A 20,224-nucleotide genomic window follows, 5' to 3' on the forward strand; every position below is an offset into this window, starting at 1 on the left:
CTAATTCAGTTAGCGAATACCTCTAGTATAGTGTTGAATAGTAGCAGAGATAGTGGATATCTTTCCTCGTTCCTTATTTTAGTGGAAATGTCTCTGGTGTTCTTTATTAAATAAAATACAGGTTTTAGGACTAAGGGGTGTGTGTGTATATATGTGGGTGGCTTTGTCACAGAGTTCTAGATATTTGGATAGAACATGGGAATAAAAATTAAGGAGAGGTATGTATGAAGCCTCCTTACTGTCTGTCAGATTCTAGGGCAACAGCATGTCACATTCAAAAAGCTGGAAGGTTTCATGTTTCAGTTTGGGAATAGCAATGAGATATGGCATTATAGCAAGTCATTTGGATTTCTATAAATTGTCTTTATGTGTTATCATGGTCACATATAAAAATTTATCCTTATATGTGTCTTACAGTGTGTGCTGTTTTTATGGAGTTTAAAGATTAATCATCCCAAAACAGTGTTTCTGCTTCGAGGAAATCATGAATGCAGACATCTTACAGAATATTTCACCTTCAAACAGGAGTGTAAGTATAATCACTTTTCCAGAACTTTTTTTTTTTTAAAGTAAACTCTAGGGGACCCCTAATGTGGGGCTTGAACTTACAGCTCTGAGATCAAGAATCACATGCTCTACTGACTGAGCCAGCCAGGCACTTCCATAACTTTTTTAGTTACCCTGTTGTCAGTCCCACAATGAATCAAACATAAACAGAAAAGAAACTAATGGAACTCAAATGCTTCCTGTTGTTCATTTTCTGGTAAGAACCAAGATTCTACCTTTTAAGACATTTATTTTGAAAATAACTATTGTGGTTTCCCCCTTTGTATATTAAAGTGATACATTTGGAAAAAAAAAAAGTAATACATTTGGGATATTTGGAAAACATAAAAAAGTTCAAAGAAGATAAAAGTTGTCCAAAAAAAAAGTTGTTCATAGTCACACCACTTAAAAATAACTATTATCTCACTATTTGAGAGATAGTCTTCTTTTCTGTATATATAAAAGTCTATCAGGAAAAAAGAAGAAAAGAAGGGGAAAAAAAAGCCTATCATGAAATAGTTCAAATGCATATATATCTGTACATATTTTCAAAATAAAATTGGGCTGTTATGTGCACTGCTTAATAAATTGCTCTTTTCACTTTATGTAATAAAATTTTTCTGTACCATTAAACATTTTTGAACATGATTTTAAAACATTATTTTAATATTTTTAAGGTATCCCATCTTATGAATGCACTATCATGTAGCCAATTTAGTAATAACTGTATGACATTTCTGTTGTTTCCAACTATAAATAATACTGTAATAGTAAAAAAGCTTATTATTAAAGGTAAAATTTTTGAAAGTCAGAATGTTGCTAGCTGTTTGAAAAACAAACAAACAAAAAACCTCACAGAGGGATGCCTGGGTGGCTCAGTCAGTTAGGTGTCTGCCTTCAGCTCAGGTCATGATCCCAGAATTCTGGGATGGAGTCCTGCATCGGGCTCCTTGCTCGGCAGGGAGTCTGCTTCTCCCTCTGCTGCTCCTCCTGCTTGTGCCCTCTCTCACTGTGTCAAATAACTAAATAAAATCTTTAGAAAAAAACTCTCACAGATTTCTTTGACCAGAATCTAGGTACTTACAATTGGCTTTTACTTAACATTCAGTGTGATGGTACTGTGTTGGGCTTGTTTGAGAGAACTTACCCCATGGCATTTGCACTTAGTGTTTCCCACATAGCTCTCTGTTCATAAGATCTACATCCTTACTTCATTCATGTCATCTGAGAGACTTTCTTCCTTGGTTGCTTTTTCTAAATTAAATATCTCATCATTTTACTCTCATACCCTGCTTTTTAAAAAAAAATAATATCTATCAACACCTTAAATTTTTGTATGTTTTTATATAAAATTTATATTTAAAAATTACATTTGTTTATTTTTCTCTCTTACCATAATTTAAGTTCCATGACAGCAGGGACATGTTGTATCCACTGTTGTTTTTCTAGAACAGTATCTAATAACTCATAGGAGATGCTTAAAAATATTGGTTGAATTAATTTGTTGAATGAATGATCATCTAGGATTTGTAATTTGGCACAAATTCCCAGAAGACAATTAAGTCAGAGGGCATAAACATTTTAAAGGCTTTTTAAAAAAAAATTTTTTTTTTTTTAAAGATTTATTTGAGAGAGAGAATGAGATAGAGAGAGAGCATGGGGGGGAGGGTCAGAGGGAGAAACAGACTCCCTGCTGAGCAGGGAGCCCGATGTGGGGCTCGATCCCAGGACTCCAGGATCATGACCTGAGCCGAAGGCAGTCGACTAACCAACTGAGCCACCCAGGTGCCCTGAAGGCTTTTGATACATACTCTAACTAGCCCTCTAAAAAGATTATGTATCAATTCATACTTTAAGGAATTTTTGTCTTTTTATATAAAGTGGAAGGAAAATATTGAAATAAAACCCACAAAATTTTAATCTTTTTGATTTCTAAAATGTTACTGTATTCTTTATAAAATAAGGAAGCTGAACTAAATTCTTGGGTATTGTTGGGACATCCGGGTGGCTCAGTTGGTTAAGTGTCTGCCTTCGGCTCAGGTCGTGATCCCAGGGTCTTGGGATCGAGTCCTGAATCAGGCTATCTGCTCAGTGGGGAGCCTCCTTCTCCCTCTCCCTCTGCTGCTCCCCTTCCTTATGCTTTCTCTCACTCTCTGTTCTGCGCTCTATCAAATAATAAATAAAATCTTTAAAAAATAAGTAAATAAATAAATTCTTGGGTATTGTCTGGCTCTAAAATCTACACCTCTTTCTCCAAATAATACTGAATATATACAAATGCTTTAATGTCATGTAATAGATGGTTTGATCATGGATTTTACTTTGTGTCCTATTCAGATTTCTCTTCAGATTATTATCTTGGAGGAATATATCATAAAATATTTAAAGTTTTATTCCCAAAAGAATATTCAAAGTTGAAAAAAACAACTTTTAAATTTGTTTTCTGAGGCTCAAGAGTTTATCCAATCCTTCTCCCCAAAATCACTTTACTTATAGGTAGATTACAACTTGATAGTGTTCCATATGCTCATAGTAACTCTTGTTATTGTAGCTTCCTATACTGGAGTTGGCAGTTGTGATAACAACCTTCCTCCTATTAGATCCTGAAAGGAAAGGTAGTTTTTATTACAAAGAATTTTAGAGTATGAACACTTCAAAAAAATTCGACTGGCAGAACAGTCAGCTACAAGTGGGCAAGATACAGATCATTTCAGCCCTTGGGACTTAGAATGAACCGTTCAAATCAGTAGGTAACATGCCGGAAATGAAAAAAAAAATTAGATCTGTTGGTGAGTGTTTAAATTGGTATAAGATATTTGAAGAGCAATTTTGGAATATCTGTAAACATTTTTGACCCAGCCATTTGGCTTCTTCTAAGAATTTTCATGCCGGTTATATACGGTTTTTAATGCTATATAACAAATCACCACAAATTTAGCTGTTTGAAACAATACATTTATTATCTCACAGTTATTATAGGTCAGAAGTCCAGGCAGAGTGTGGCTGAATTCTCTGCTCAGGGTCTCCCTGAGCTGAAATCCAGGTGTCACCAGGGCTGCAGCTCTCACCTGGAGCTGGAGCTTGGGGTCTTTTCTAAGCTTACCAGTTATTGGCAGCCCTTGTGACCTTAGGGTTAATGTTCATTGTTTTCCTGCTAGCTGTTGGCTAGGGACTGCCCTCAGCTTCCAGAGATTGCTTGCAGTTCCTTGCTCCCACAGGCAGTTCACAGTATCGATGTTTGCTTTCTTCCAAGCAGCCCAAATGCACCTCTCTGCCTTCCTCTTCCCTGATCAACCAGCTGGGGAAAGCCCTTTGCTTTTCAAAGGCTCACCTGATTAGGTTTGGGCCCACCTAGAGGAATCTCCCTTTTGCCCTAACGACATATTCAACATATTCACAAATTCCACGCACTGAAGGTGGGCATAGATTATACAGTGTTGTTGGTCATTGCTGGACATTTTAGAATTCTGCTTACCATACTGTATACTTGCAAAAAGACAATAGGATATGGATGTATAAGGATGTATGATAACAGTTATAGTGTTAATTGTAACAGCAAAAAAAGAAAACAAAGAAAAAAGATAATGTAAATATCAAAAAGGGACTGTGTAAATAATACATTTAAAAATGTATTAATACATTTTCAAAAATGGAATACTAGGCAGCTGTTGAAAGATCAAGGTGGGCCTAGATGTACTAATATGGAGAGATGTTCAAATACTTTGTCAGGTGACAAGCCATTTGCAGAACATGTATAATATGATCTCCTTTGTAAATTAAAAATATATAATGTGCATAAAATTGAAAACAGTAATTACCTGTGGGGAGTTAGGTCAGCAGGACTTGTACTTTTAATTTTATATCTTCCTGTGGTACTGCTGCAGTTATCTTTTATCACCACCATGTACTCCTATTATAATAAATTTTTAAACTGGTAACTTCAAAATCACCTGAATGGGCCCCAGGCATTTAAGAGGCTTTTTAAAGCACCCCAGAATAATTGTGCTGCTTGATGCTGGTTTAGAACACCTGCTTCAGAGGCATGGAAAGTATCTACTATTTGTCATCTGAGAACCATTTCATGAAATAGTTTAAAAATTGGAAATATTTTGCATTATTTTTATAAGGCAAATATGGGGATATTACTCATTACACTTCCTTTTCTTTACCTAGGAAAATTAAACAATTTATATCAAGCAGTTGATAAAGGCCCTGGAATGATCAGTATTTAGCAGTAAATAAGTCATAAGAAAGCTGCCTATGGATGCCTCTGTTGTGCATTAAGGGTCAGGTTTTTTTAGGTAATATTTTTATTCAATTCTTCCTCTGTTTTCTCAGAGTTTCTTTTTTGACTAGTATAAATTGGTTCAGACTATTTTTAGAAGATGGAACAATAGGTTCTGGGAAACATTTTAAGTGTTTTATTTGCACAGAATTGCTTATCTTAGGTTTTTATTTGCTTTTCACATGCTTTAATTTGTCAAACCAGGTTTCTTTCTTTTTTTCTTATTTTCAGAGATACTCCTGTTTCATTCTAATGCTGCATCTGAAATGTGAATAAATCTTGGAACAAGCACATAGATACAATTTCACATTTTATTCTTATGAGCAAAGAGCATGTGTGCTGCTTTGCATGGATGTTTTCACTGTTAAGCTGATTTCTCTTCAAGGGCCACCGTGGCTTTTAGAATCAGCACCTTACAATTACTGCTAAGTGATGTTTCATTCCAGATTGTGCAGCTGCAGTCTCGTGACTATTTCTAAGGGTGGCAGGTGGAGGTTGTTCTTTTTTTTACATAAATTCTTTTTTTTAAAAAATATTTTTTTATTTATTCATTTGATAGAGAGAGCACAAGCAGGTAGAGTAGTAGGGAGAGGGAGAAGCAGGCTCCCTGCTGAGCAAGGACCCCCCCCCCCCCCCGCCGATGCGGGGCTCAATCCCAGGACCCCGGGATCATTACCCGAGCCGAAGGCAGTTGCTTAACCAACTGAGCCACCCAGGTGCCCCTTTTTTACATAAATTCTTAAATTGCTTTACATTACAGTTATTTTTAGTATTCCTTTCAAACCCAGAGATAATATGAGTAGCAAAGAAAAATAGAACAATTAACTTTTGACATATCATTTATCTTTGCAAAAATATTGCTTTACTGTTGTATACTTGGAAAGTAAACCTAGTACTTTTATGATTCCATCCCATAGCTCTGGGTCCAAATTTCTAAAGTAAATTAATTGTTTCCATGAGCCATTTTTTGATGTTTAATTAAATAGCTTACTGACAGGTTCTAGAAACTCCTGTAATTTTGCTAATGAAAACAGTATTGTTATGACAGGTTTATTTTTTTAAAAATAAGTATTGCTTGTCGTATTAATGCCTACATTATTATTTGTAGTAGTAAGAGATTAGTGTGGTTAGATTGTGGTATATCCATAAAGTGAACTACTGTTTAGACATAAAAAATTAATTACAAAGCTCTTCATATAAAGATATGGCATGATCTCCAAAATATGTTCATGATCTCCAAAATATGTTAAGTGCAAAAACCAAATGTAAAACAGTGTATATATGCTACCATTTATGTAAAAAATAAAAGGATGTTTTGAAAAGAGAATACAGGTACATATCTGCATGTGTATGCATAGGGTTATCTTTGTAAAGACCTACAGAAAACTAGTAATACTGGTTGCTTGCAGGGGGTGGGTGGGAGGAGTAGGGGTTTGTAGACCTGTATAACTTTTTATAGCTTTTGTATTTTGAACCATGTAAATGTAATTTTTTTTTCATAATGAAAGCAAATGTAAATGAAGATAAGTATATAATCAGTGGCTAGACCAGGTCATGGTTTCTTGCAAATAGTGTTGACTCTCAAAATTACCTTTAAAGAATATTGTTGAAATTCTGTTTTGTTAATGTGGCATTATTGAAACTGGTTAGAACTTGTATCATCAGTGTGATCCTGTGATTGAGGTACATTTTCCTTTGTTATGGAAATTATTGTTTTATGGGATAAAGCTTAAAATTTCTCATGAAAATAAAACACTGAGTCAGCTAATTTAACCTTTGGGAATTATATATTTGGCTATTTAGATTCTCCTATTAAATATTTAATTTGAAATAATGATTGGGAGGAGAATTACATGGTATTAAGAGCATGAACAGGTTCAATTTTCAGTCTTGCCACTTACTAGCTTGTGACTTCGGCAAGTAGGCCCAATTTCTTCAGTTTTTTAATGAAGATAGTGACAGTACTTATAGGGTTTCTGTGAAGATAAAATAAGGTAATTTCATTAGTTAACACAAAGTACCTACTGTGTGCCAGATGTTATTCAAAGCATTTTACATATATGAATTCATTTAATCTTCACAGCAACCTTGTAATATAGGTATGTATTGTCATTATGCCCATTTTATAGATGAGGAAATCAAAACACAGAGAGCTAAGCAATTTGTGCTGAGTATCACAGCTAGTAGCCAAGCTTCAGATCGAGGCAGTCAGGTTCCATACTCCATTCTTTTGATCACCACACTGTGGGGAACACTTAACTCACTGATGGCACAGATACATTGTGAACCTTCAACAAATTTCAATAATAAAGGTGATATATAATAATAATAAATATTACTATATAAAGTTACATAATTCATCAGAGAAAATACATATAAACTAAGTCAAGGAAGAATATAGATATCTTCAGTCTAACTCCTCAGAAAGTAAATGTGTTGGTATTTATGTACCTATTCATATACTTTAAGAAAATAAAAATTTTGTAAACTATTTTGGTCATGTGTTAATATAACATTAACTTTTTTTTTTTTAAGATTGTACTTATTTATTTGACAGACACAGCGAGAGAGGGAACACAAGCGGGGTAGTGAGAGAGGGAGAAGCAGGCTTCCCGCTGAGCAGTGATCCCGATGTGGGGCTCAATCCCAGGACCCCAGGATCACAACCTGAGCCGAAGGCAGATGCTTAACGACTGAGCCTTCTTTATGCTTAGTTTGATTCATAACCTCCTGGTTTTTAAAAAATTTTATGAATTTTTTTATTTTAATTCCAGTATAGTTAACACGTAGTGTTATATTAATTTCAGATGTACAATATAGTGATTCAACAATTCTATACATTACTCAGTGCTCATCATGATAAGTGTACTTTTAATCCCCATCACCTATTTCACCCATCGCCCCACTCACCTCTCCTCTAGTAACCATCAGTTTGTTCTCTATGGGTAAGAGTCTGTTTCTTGGTTTTTCTCTCTCTTTTTTTAATTTTTTAAAAAAATTTTATTTGAAATAGAGAGAGCATGAGCTGGGGGGGGTGGGAGGAGGGGCAGAGTGGGAGGGAGAAGCAGGCTCTCCACTGAGCAGGGAGCCTGACATGGGGCTCGATTCCAGAACCCTGGGATCATGACCTCAGCTGAAGCTTAACCAACTGAGCCACCCAGACTCCCCTCTCTTTCTTTTTCTTTGTTTGTTTTGTTTCTTAAATTCCACATGAGTGAAATCATACGGTACTTTTCTTTCTCTGGCTGGCTGACTTCGTTTAGCATTATATTCTAGCTCTATCCATGTCATTGCAAATGGCAAGATTTTATTATTTTTGTGGTTAAATAATATTCCATTGTACATATACCTATAACATTTTCTTTATACATTCAGGTATTGATGGACATTTGGGCTGCTTCCATAGTTTGGTATTGTAAATAATGCTGCAATAAACATAGGGGTGCAGATATCCTTTCGAATTAGTGCTTTTATATTCTTTGGGTAAATAAATAAACAATAGTGTGATTACTTGACTGTAGGGTAGTTCTATTTTTAATTTTTTGAGGAACCTCCGTACTGTTTTCCACAGTGGCTGCACCAGTTTGCATTCCCACCAGGTTCCTTTTTCTGCACATCCTCACCAACACTTGTTTTCTGTGTAACCTCCTGTTTTAATGTACAAAATGGGGTATTGCTTGTCATCTTTCTCCAGACTTGGTATCCTTTTGGAAGTAGGCTAAGGAATTCTTTTGAGTCATTCGTAGACACTTCTCCAAAGAAGACATCCAGATGACCAACAGACACATGAAAAGATGCTCAATATCACTCATCATCAGGGAAATGCAAATCAAAACCACAGTGAGCTGTCACCTCATACTAGTCAGAATGGCTAGTATCAAAAAGACAAGAAATAACAAGTTGGCAAAGATGGGGAGAAAAGGGAGCCCTTGCTTGCTGTTGATGGGAATGTAAATTGGTACAGCCATTATGGAAAACAGTATGGAGTTTTCTTAAAAAAATAAAAATAGAAAAAAGTAGAAGTACCATATGATCCAATAATTCCATCACTTAGGTATTTATCCAAAGAAGATGAAAACAGTAATTTGAAAGATTTATGTACCCTTATGTTTATTGTAACATTATTTACAGTAGCCAAGATATGGATACAACCTAGTATCCTTTGATAGGTAAATAGATAAAGATGTGGTGTGTAAACACACACACACAGACACACACAGCAATATTTTTTCTTTTTAATAAAAAAGATTTTATTTATTTGAGAGAGTGAGAGAGAGAAAGCTGGAGCAGGGGGAGGGGCAGAGGGAGAAGCAGACCCCCTGCTGAGCAGGGAGCCTGATGTGGGGCTCCATCCCGGGACACCAGGACACTGGGATCATGACCTGAGCCCAAATCAAGAGTTGGCCGCCACTTGACCGACTGAGCCACCTAGCCGCCCCCCACACAGCAATGTTACTCAGCCATAAAATGAATGAAAACTCTTGCTGTTCATTATAACATGGATAGACCCAGGGGATATTATATTAAGTGAGGTAAGTCAGACAGAGAAAGACAAATACCATATGATTTCACTTACATGTGGAATCTGAAAAACAAAACAAAAACAGAAACAGACTCAAATACGTAGAACAAATATGGTTGCTGGAGGGGAAACAGGTGGAGAATGGACTAAATGGGTTAAGGTGATTAAGAGGCACAAACTTCCAATTAGAAAATAAATAAGTCACAAGGATGAAAAGTATGACATAGGGTATATAGTCAGTAGTATTGTAATAACTATATGGTAAAGATGGTAACTATACTTATCATGGTGAACATTACATAATGTATAGAATTGTTGAATCAATATATTGTACTGAAACTAATATGACATTGCATGTCAATTATACTTGAATTAAAAAAAACAAAACTCCTCCCTATATCTAAGCTTAAGACTCTTACAGAGGAATTTTTTATTGACATTGGCAAGAGGGAACTCTGGCTCCAAGGATTTTCAGGAGAAAAAGTTAATCACTGGCCACGAACAAAAGGAGTTGGGTTTTTCGGGGTTTTTTTCCACTTTTTTCCTCATGTAGACTTTATGGCCAATATGGATCTACTCTTGCAATAGCCAAAATTTATAGTGTTCAAATAAAAAGCAGAATATCAGGATGTAATTGTAAGGAGATGCAAAGATGCATAAGGCATGGCTCTTACTAACTTGGTTGTCCTAATAGAGTTAGCATATGTTGTGAAATAGATGATCTTAACTGCGGTCATGGTAATACAAAATGCTCTGAAGTGTTGTTGTTTTTTTTTAAAGATTTTATTTATTTATTTAACTGACAGAGAGAGACAGCTAGAAAAAGAACACAAGCAGGGGGAGTGGGAGAGGGAGAAACAGGCTTCCCGCCAAGCAGGGAGCCCGATGTGGGGCTCGATCCCAGGACCCTGGGATCAGGACCTGAGCTGAAGGCAGCCTTTTGACCAACTGAGGCACCCAGGTGCCCCAATGCTCTGAAGTTTTTAAAGGAACCCACAGACTCCCTTAATGCCCTCAAACCTTGGCAATAAAGAGAAGATCCTCACATTCAGGAATGTAAAGTCTTATAACTCAGATATGGTTCCCTTCATCTATACCTACCCTTTAGGAATGTCTCTCCAGACATTTCTGCCATCCATGTTCTGTACTCTGGCCCAAATCTGGACCATTACCCTTCACTTTATTCTCCAAAGCCTTGCCAAGACCAGGTTTTGATCCTTAAACACATCTTTTCTAAAAGCTTGGAAATTACAAGGAAGTAAACACAGAAACAATTATCAACTAGATAATCTGACTCACTTGCTATGGCTTTGTTCTCTAGGTCCTGTAGGCTTGTCTCATCTTCACAGAATTTTGGAAGAGCAGGAGCTCATAGTTCTGTAGGGCTGCCTGCCTTTACGACCTCTGGCCTTCTCTACCAACAGGCACCTCCAGGCTTGACTTTCTGAAATCCAAAGCCAAGGAAGAAAAAAATATTCCCTTTCTTTTTAAACTAAAGCCATCTTTCAGCTTTCCAGCTCTTACTTCATGACAGATTGTTTCTGGATAATTGTGGAGACTCCACCCTCTGCCCACTGGAGTGTTTCCTTGTTCTTTAACCCCAAAATACAATTCATAAAGATGAACATTTTTTTAATTTTTATTTATTTACTTGAGAGAGACAGACAGAGGGAGAGTAAGAGGGAAAAGCAGACTCCCTGCTGAGCAGGGAGCCTGATGTGGGACTGGATCCCACAACCCTGAGGTCCTGACCTGAGCCGAAGGCAGACATTTAACTGATTGAGCCACCTAGGTGCCCCAGGGATGAACATTTTTATATAAAATGGAATTGAAACAAAATTTGCTAAAAGATCTTAAAAATCATAGCAAAAGAGTATTGATATTTTATTGATTACTCTTAAAACTTCAGTTTCCATTTATATTTCTTCAGTACCCCCCGGAGAGTCTTTTAGTCACAACAAAATATTCAGGCTTACAAGATTACCATGGGCCATATTGGCATTTATCTCCTAGAAGGATACAGTCCAGACACAGCTGCAGCTCCAGGCATCCCTTTTCAGGGGAGTAGTCCTCATGAGAGTGGGTATAGCAGTCCGAAGGTTTTCTGCCTACCCCTCCCCCTCCAAGTCACAGTTCAGGTGCAGGGAAACTATCCATATTGGGCAGATCGGGGAGCCACTGTGGCTTAGAAGCCTCAGGTAGCACAATTGCCAATATTGCCTGTAAAAGCTTTATTGGTATAGATTCCAGGATCCCACAGACACCTACCTTGAGTCATTGCACTCAGAAGTACAAAGCTGTAGCTACCAGGTAATTGAGTAATTTTTAACATAAGCTATGTTGCCTAATAACACAGCTGACATTCGCCTTATCAGGTTTCCAAGGCAACAGAGCTAGAAAGTTAATCCAACGTAACACTTGTCTTTAGAGGAGATTTTGTTTACCTTTTATCCACAACTTTTCAAGCATATTTTTATAAAGATGATTGTTTTCAAGTTTGCCTGAAATGAATGGCTTTGAAGTAGCTTCATAATTTTCTGTCCAATATCCTTTTTCATATATGATAAATTTTAGCTTTTCTTCCTTTGACTGTTTTTCTTTTTTTGATAGGTCGAATCAAATATTCTGAACAGGTGTATGATGCGTGTATGGAGACATTTGACTGTCTTCCTCTTGCTGCCCTCTTAAACCAGCAGTTTCTGTGTGTACATGGAGGGATGTCACCTGAAATTACTAGTTTAGATGACATTAAGAAAGTAAGTAATCTTTCAGTAGTCTTATGGAGTATATGTATTTTTAGTTTTTTTTTTTATTGTAGTCAACTAATATGCCTCTATTGCTGAAAATTTTTAAATACAGATAATCAGAAGTAAGAAAGTGGAAATCACCTGTGGTCTCATTATTGGGAGACAACCACTGTTAACATTTTGCTAAATATCTTCCAGAAAATTCCTGTAAATTTTAATGAAATCTGTACTTTCACCTACAGGAAACATAACCTATTTTGAGTATAGCCCTGAAACTTTAAATTATGTAGCAATACAAAAGGAAGGAAATCAGGGTTCTAATCCCTGTCCTGCAATGAATTGTGTAACCTTGACCAAACCACTTAACTCTTAATCACATTTTCTTTTCTTTTTTTTTTTTTTTAAAGATTTTATTTGACAGAGAGAGAGACAGTGAGAGAGGGAACACAAGGAGGGGGAAGTGGGAGAGGGAGAAGCAGGCTTCCGGCAGAGCAGGGAGCCCGATGCGGGACTCCATCCAGGGACTCCAAGATTATGACCTGAGCGGAAGGCAGTCGCTTAACCAACTGAGCCACCCAGGCGCCCTGACTTTGACATTTTAGATGATAGAATTTAATTGCTACACTCTTGTGAGTTGGTGATTATCATTTTCAGGATTTTCTATAAAGATGATCAATCTTTTTTCACTTCTGTTGTTCTACGTTATCATCTTTTCTCTACCTTTGTATTCTTCTACCAGTCTCATGTAGATACTGAAATTAAAGATTTATCTGTTTATAAAACTTTTCTCTTTGAATTAAAGTTACTCTCCTCAGGGTAAGAGGATATGCCTATATTTCTGCTGCCTTATGGTCTTTAAAATAACCAGCATTTCTCTTTTACATTGTTAAGTTTTGAATTTTGCAATTCTGAATCACTTGTATTAAAAACCTCCCCTTTCACTCAGTAGAAGTCCTCAGCTATCTTAGTTACCGGTTTTGTCTTGCTTTTTATGCTACTAACCAAAGCAGCAATGACTCAAGGCTTAAATTAATAACTTACATTGAAATGCCTGCACTGCATAGAATGGAAAGGATGAAAGTCCTTTACAAAATAAAACTAGAAATCTCCACTGGAATGAGGTAGACAATGAACAGAACAATTGTAAAACCTTTCCTGCCCTGATGGTAATGTTAGCTCACCTAGGCAGTTGAAAGGAACTTTACATAGTCTTTCTCAATAAAGACTAGGATGTAAAGCAGTCCTTTTCTACAGTATGGTTAGATGACAGGGATATTTATACAAATTTATTTCAAAAAAATAATAAAAATTGTGTATCCAAATTTGTTAAATGCTCATTTTCTTCCTAAAGGAAAAATTCTTTATGGGGCTTGCTGCTTTTTCTCCTAATATATTCTTGTTGGTGGGAGGGTTTGGTTTGGTTTTGTTTTTGACCCATACCAGTTTCCAAAAGTTCCTTTTGCCTTCATGATTTTTCTTCTTTTGGCTTTTGTGTGTTTTCTAGTTAGACAGGTTTAAAGAACCTCCAGCCTTTGGGCCAGTGTGTGACCTGCTTTGGTCTGATCCTTCAGAGGATTATGGTAATGAAAAGACCTTGGAGCACTATACCCACAACACTGTCCGAGGGTGCTCTTATTTTTACAGGTAAGCTAATCCTCAAAGTTATAAGTTAGGAAAGGGAATTGTAATATGTATCATCAAATTATTTGTAAGTACTTTATATCTCTAATTTGTGTAGTATAAAGACTTTTGTTTAATTTTTTGATTAATAGAAGGCAGAAAATTCTTATTTTGTTTTTTACATTTTAATAGGTATTATGTACCCTCATAATATATGAGTACCTTCATTAATACCTAAGTGTAATATACTGAACATGATTGAACAGAACATCTTGCAGTGATTAAATGTTATTTTCTGACCCTAAACAATCTTGATTATTTGTTCCCAAACATCATCAATGAGTTTTTTTAAAAATAAAGATTTGTTGGCTCTTCCCCCAGAGATTCTGATTCAGTGGGTCTGAGACAGGAAAATCCTGTTATTTTTTTAAAAATCTCTCCAGTGTTTGGAACCACTGCTATAGGCCAAGATATAAAAAGAACAGGACATTGTGAACTAAGCCCAGGACATTTCCTGGAAGTTGGCTGTTGTCTTAAATCTCATATGTGAGCTTTTATTGTGTTCTACCATTCAAAAAGAGGGAGAGAGAGAAGTTTGAAGCCTAAATTTTTTTAATCCCAGTGTTTGACTGTGACAAGTTAATGCATATAGTTAGTTCAAATCTTTGTTAATTGCCTAGATAGTACATTTATTAAATGAAATCCACATATATTAAGTAAAAAGTCTTAATATTGCCATAGTTTTAACCTTCTTCTAGGCAACCTTGTTTTATTCCTTTCTGAGTTATTTAAATTTTACTTCTCTCTTTTTAAAATTTTTTAAAAAAGATTTTATTTATTTATCTTGAGAGAGAGAGAGTACATGCGCACGCTGAGCCAAAACGAAGTCAGACACTCAGCTGACTGAACCCCTAAATTTTACTTCTCTTTACAGTGCTTAAAATAAAGATCATAATACCTTTTTATTGTTTGCACAACAGAAACTCTGTGATTTCTTTGGAGATGAGCTTGACAACATCTATTATAAATGCCCAGGGCCTTTGATCCAGAAGTTCTTCTTCTAAAGTGTAATCCTGTGGCTGTACAACTGATCCTCGTTATTTACGAATTCTGATCTTCAAATTTGCCTTCCTGTTAAGAATTACTTGTAACTGCAAAGTCACCTCTCATGGCACTGTCATGGTCATTCAGACATGCACACATGCTGAATGATGAAAAATTTGTCACCCCATGTGTCTTCCTAACCGAGGTTAACAAGGCGCTGCTTTGCTGTCTTGTTTCAGCTTTCATGCTATTACACCATTCTTTTTGTGGTCCATTTAGTACAATACTTTTCACATTTTTTTGTTGGTGAGTTTGCTGTGTAAAATGGCCCCCAACATAGTGCTTAAGTGCTACCGAGTATCTCTACATGTAAGAAGGCTGTGATGTGTCTTACAGAGAAAATACATATAAGCTTTATTCGGGAATGACTTAAGGCATTGTTGTCCATGAGTCCCATGTTAATTAATCAACAGTATATGTTAAATAAGGTGTCCTTACACAGAAACACACATAAAACAAGGTTATGAATTGATCGGTTAGTGAAAATGTGACCAGAGGCTCACAGGACCCTAACTGTGTATTTTCTCTAGGAGCAGTGGTTCAGTTTTGACTAATGCTGTATTTACAAGTTAACTTTATAGAACATAGCTACTGCAAATAACAAGAATCAACTATGTAAATGTGCAGATGTGTAAAATGTATACCCTTGAACAATGTGTTTGAACTGCACAGGTCCACTTAAACACGGATTTTTTTTTTTATATAAATAACAGTACTAGAAATGTATTTTTTCTTGCTTAAGATTTTCTTTTCTCTAGCTTATTTTAGCGTAAGAATAAAGCATATGATACATAGAACATACAAAGTATGTGTCAATTGACTGTTATGGGTAAGGCTTCTAGTCGACAGGCCAGCTTTTGGGGGAGTCAAAAGTTACATACATGAAGGTGCCTAGAACATGTGACTTTTGATCTCAGGGTCGTGAGTTTAGGCCCCATGTTGGGCATGGAGCCTACTTAAAAAAAGCTATACACACAGGGCGCCTGGGTGGCTCAGTCGTTGGGCATCTGCCTTCAGCTCGGGTTATGGTCCCAGGGTCCTGGGATCGGGCCCCGAGTTGGGCTCCCTGCTCCGCAGGAAGTCTGCTTCTCCCTCTCCCACTCCCCCTGCTTGTGTTCCCTCTCTTGCTGTGTCTTTCTCTGTCAAATAAATAAAATTTAAAAAAAATAGTTATATACACAAGAAAAAGTTATACACAGATTTTTGACTGCGAGGGGAGTCAACACTCCCCACATTGTTCAAGGGTCAATGGTACAAGGTTATTCACTGGTGTATTATTTGTGATAAATTTATTTATTTTTAAGTAGGCTCCACACCCAACAAGGAGCCCAATGTGGGGCTTGAAGTCACAGCCCTGAGACCCTGAGATTTAGAGTGAGATACTTAACCAACTGAGCCACCAAGGTGCCCCTATGATAAAAGATTTAAAACAACCCAAATGTTCAATAGAAGAATAGTTAGTTAAACACCTTGTGGTACATTCAGACAATGGAATGTGCCAGACTATTCAAGGAGGCTATTTTTTTTAATAAAAAAAAGAAAACAAACCCTTTATGTACAGATATAAAATACAGGCATACCTTATTTTATTGCACTTCGCTGTATTGCACTTCATAGATACTGAGTTTTTTACAAATTGAAGGTTTGCAGCAATCTTGTGTTGAGCAAGTCTCTTGGGTATTATTTTTCCAGCAGTATTTGCTCACTTCCTGTCTCTGTCACATTTTGGTAATTCTCCCAATATTTCAAATTTTTTTATATTTATTTATTTAAATTATATTTATTTATTTAAATCACCATTTAAATATGGTGATTTGTGATCTGTGATTATGACCACTGAAAGCTCAGATGATGGTTAGCATTTTCAGCAATAAGGTATTATTTTTAAGTTAAGGTATATGCATTATTTTTTTAGACATAATGCTATTGCACACTTAATAGACTACGGTATAGTGTAAGTTTAACTTTTATATGTACTGTGAAACCAAAAAATTAATTTGACCTGCTTTATTTCAATATTTGCTTTGTTGTGGTGGTCTGGAACAGAACCCACAACATCTCCAAGGTATGCCTATAGAATATCTTTTAAAGGGTACTCAAAGAAACCAGGAACATTGGTTGCTCCTAAGGTAGCTAGAAGATAGATGTAGGAAGAAGGGAGGCATTTAGGGATGCCTGGCTGGCTCAATCAGAAGAGCATGCAACTTGGGCACCTGGGTGGCTCAGTTGGTTAAGCGACTGCCTTCGGCTCAGGCCATGATCCTGGAGTCCCGGGATTGAGTCCCGCATCGGGCTCCCTGCTCAGCAGGGAGTCTGCTTCTCCCTTTGACCCTCCCCCCTCTCATGCTCTCTCTCTCTCTCTCTCATTCTCGCTCTCAAATAAATAAAATCTTTAAAAAAAAAAAGAGCATGCAACTGACTCTTGATCTTGGGGTCATGAGTTTGAGCCCCACATTGGGTATAGAGATTATTTAAAAAAAATAAACTTTAAAAGAAAAAAAGAAGAGAGGCATTTCACTGTATCTGTATCTCACTATTTGTATCTTTCAATTTATACCATGCGAATGTACAATCTATTTTAAAAGTTAATTTTTCTAATGAGCATAATAAGAAAGATTTAAATATAAATAATTAACACTTGGATAATTCTAGGATAATTTGGTATTCTCCATTCTCCAGTTTTTCCTATCAGGTAATTCTTCCCCCCCCTTCACAGCCCCCCCCCACCCCAGAGGGAGAGAGAGAATCTTTTTTTTTAAAATTTTTTATTGTTATGTTAATCATCATATATTACATCATTAGTTTTTGATGTAGTGTTCCATGATTCATTGTTTGTGCATAACACCCAGTACTCCACGCAGAATGTACCCTCTTTAATACCCATCACCAGGCTAACCCATCCCCCCACCCCCCTCCCCTCTAGAACCCTCAGTTTGTTTTTCAGAGTCCATTGTCTCTCATGGTTCGTCTCCCCCTCCGACTTACTCCCCTTCATTCTTCCCCTCCTGCTATCTTCTTCTTTTTCTTTTTTCTTAACATATGTTGCATTATTTGTTTCAGAAGTATAGATCTGTGATTCAACAGTCTTGCACAATTCACAGCGCTCACCATAGCACATACCCTACCCAATGTCTATCACCCAGCCACCCCATCCCTCCCACCCCCCGCCACTCCAGCAACCCTCAGTTTGTTTCCTGAGATTAAGAATTCCTCATATCAGTGAGGTCATATGATACATGTCTTTCTCTGATTGACTTATTTCACTCAGCATAACACCCTCCAGTTCCATCCACGTCATTGCAAATGGCAAGATCTCATTCCTTTTGATGGCTGCATAATATGCCATTGTGTATATATACCACATCTTCTTTATCCATTCATCTGTCGATGGACATCTTGGCCCTTTCCACAGTTTGGCTATTGTGGACATCGCTGCTATAAACATTGGGGTGCACGTACCCCTTCGGATCCCTACATTTGTGTCTTTGGGGTAAATACCCAATAGTGCAATTGCTGGATCGTAGGGTAGCTCTATTTTCAACTGTTTGAGGAACCTCCATATGGGAGAGAGAATCTTAAGAAACCCGAGTAGAAATTAAGAGTGTACTTGTGGCGCCTGGGCACTGACTCTTGGTTTTAGCTCGGGTCTTGATTTCAGGGTCATGGGATACAGCCCCCCTTGGCTCCATCTTCAGTGCAGAATCTGCTTGAGATTCTCTCTCCCTCTCTCTCTCTCCCCCAACCCCACTCTTGTGTGCTCTCTCTCTCAAAATAAATAAATAAATCTTAAAAAAAAAAAAATCAGACACCTAACTGAGCCACTCAGGCACCCCAACCTATCAGGTTTTTCTAAATGTAGCAAGATAATAATATTGAGAGAAAATGTTAGGAGTAGATGCAAATATCACACCTTTCATTAGAATATAGTTAGATGTAATATTTGCATTTACTCCTGAAATACTCCTGCATAATATCAACTTGGCTTTGATATTACTTGTGAAGCTGTAAGTAGGTTATTTAACTTTTCTAACAATTTGATAATTTGAAAATTGTGTGTTTGGTTTTTAGCACCTAATCTCTCTCTCTCTCTCTCTCTCTCTCTCTCTCTCTCTCTCACACACACACACACACACACACACACACACACACAGTACCCTGGTACTTTTTTTTATATCAAGACAAGAAAAGTTTTGGTGTTGTTATGTTAAGGGTTAAGACAAAAAATTTTAAAGGTAGGGAGCTCTTTTCCTGTCCTAAGGTTGTCTGTTATCTGCATATTTGATCTGGAATGAGGTATATTAGTGAAGTGGAAAAACAGTGATGATTGCTAAGCCATTAATAAAAGTTCAGTGGTATGTCAAATCTATAATTTTGAAACAAATTCAACTAATAGCGTCTTGACTTTTCCCTTTCCTCCTACTAAAAACCAATTGTTTTAGTTCTGGGTTTATGTTTTCTAATTTTCTTTTTCAGTTACCCTGCAGTTTGTGAATTTTTGCAGAACAATAATTTGTTATCAATAATCAGAGCCCACGAAGCCCAGGATGCTGGGTAAGTTATATTAAAACTGTACCAATTATCATTACAGAGTTTTGCCTTTTATATCAAGACAGACAGACTGTTATCTCTCTTCCAGGTATCGAATGTACAGGAAGAGCCAAACAACAGGCTTTCCATCACTTATTACAATTTTCTCTGCCCCCAATTACCTAGATGTCTATAATAATAAAGGTAAAGGAGTCCAGTGATATTTGAGTTTGAATTTGTGAGTAAATGTGAGCTCTAATTTAATCATATATATGTGTAAGTATATTACATATAAGAAAAGAGGTCTTACTTGAAACAAAGGCCAAGAAACTTAGAATTTAGGCTACTGCTTGGTTTTCATTTCCTAAGGATTATTGGGCTCTTTGTAAATATAAATAATGATCATAATAGGTCTGATGTGTACTCCTGAATCAAAATATAAGAGGAATAGGGGCGCCTGGGTGGCTCAGTCAGTTGAGCGTCTGGCTCTTGGTTTTGGTTTGGGTCATGATTTCATGGGTCGTGGGATTGAGCCCTGAGTCAGGCTCTGTGCTCAGTGGGGACTGTTTGAAGATTCTCTCCCTCTGCCCTGAAATATTCCTGCATAATATCAACTTGGCATTGATATTACTTGTGAAGCTGTAAGTAGGTTATTTAACTTTTCTAACAGTTTGATAATTTGAAGATTGTGTGTTCGGTTTTTAGCACCTAATCTCTCTCTCTCTCTCTCTCTCTCACACACACACACGCACGCGCGCGCGCGCACACACACACACACACACACACACTCACACACTACCCTGGTACTTTTTTTTATATCAAGACAAGAAAAGTTTTGGTGTTGTTATGTTAAGGGTTAAGACAAAAAAATTC

The 20,224-nt window shown here is 36.8% G+C and overlaps 1 protein-coding gene across 3 annotated transcripts in view; it reads left to right on the forward strand.

Moving 5' to 3' along the window:
- PPP3CC (protein phosphatase 3 catalytic subunit gamma) overlaps positions 1 to 20,224 on the forward strand; it is a 93,463-nt gene that overhangs the window by 49,160 nt on the left and 24,079 nt on the right. For all 3 annotated transcript variants that reach the window (XM_028114349.2, XM_088020990.1, XM_088020989.1), the window contains exons 4-8: positions 418 to 529; positions 11,964 to 12,109; positions 13,605 to 13,744; positions 19,298 to 19,375; positions 19,461 to 19,555. In XM_028114349.2, coding sequence (XP_027970150.1) covers positions 418 to 529; positions 11,964 to 12,109; positions 13,605 to 13,744; positions 19,298 to 19,375; positions 19,461 to 19,555 — 571 coding nt within the window. The remainder of the gene's footprint in view (positions 1 to 417; positions 530 to 11,963; positions 12,110 to 13,604; positions 13,745 to 19,297; positions 19,376 to 19,460; positions 19,556 to 20,224) is intronic.

The sequence above is a fragment of the Eumetopias jubatus genome, unplaced genomic scaffold (genome assembly GCF_037043125.1).
Source record: "Eumetopias jubatus isolate StellerSeaLion01/CBP00866 unplaced genomic scaffold, mEumJub1_p1.0 scaffold_2, whole genome shotgun sequence".
NCBI lineage: Eukaryota > Metazoa > Chordata > Mammalia > Carnivora > Otariidae > Eumetopias > Eumetopias jubatus.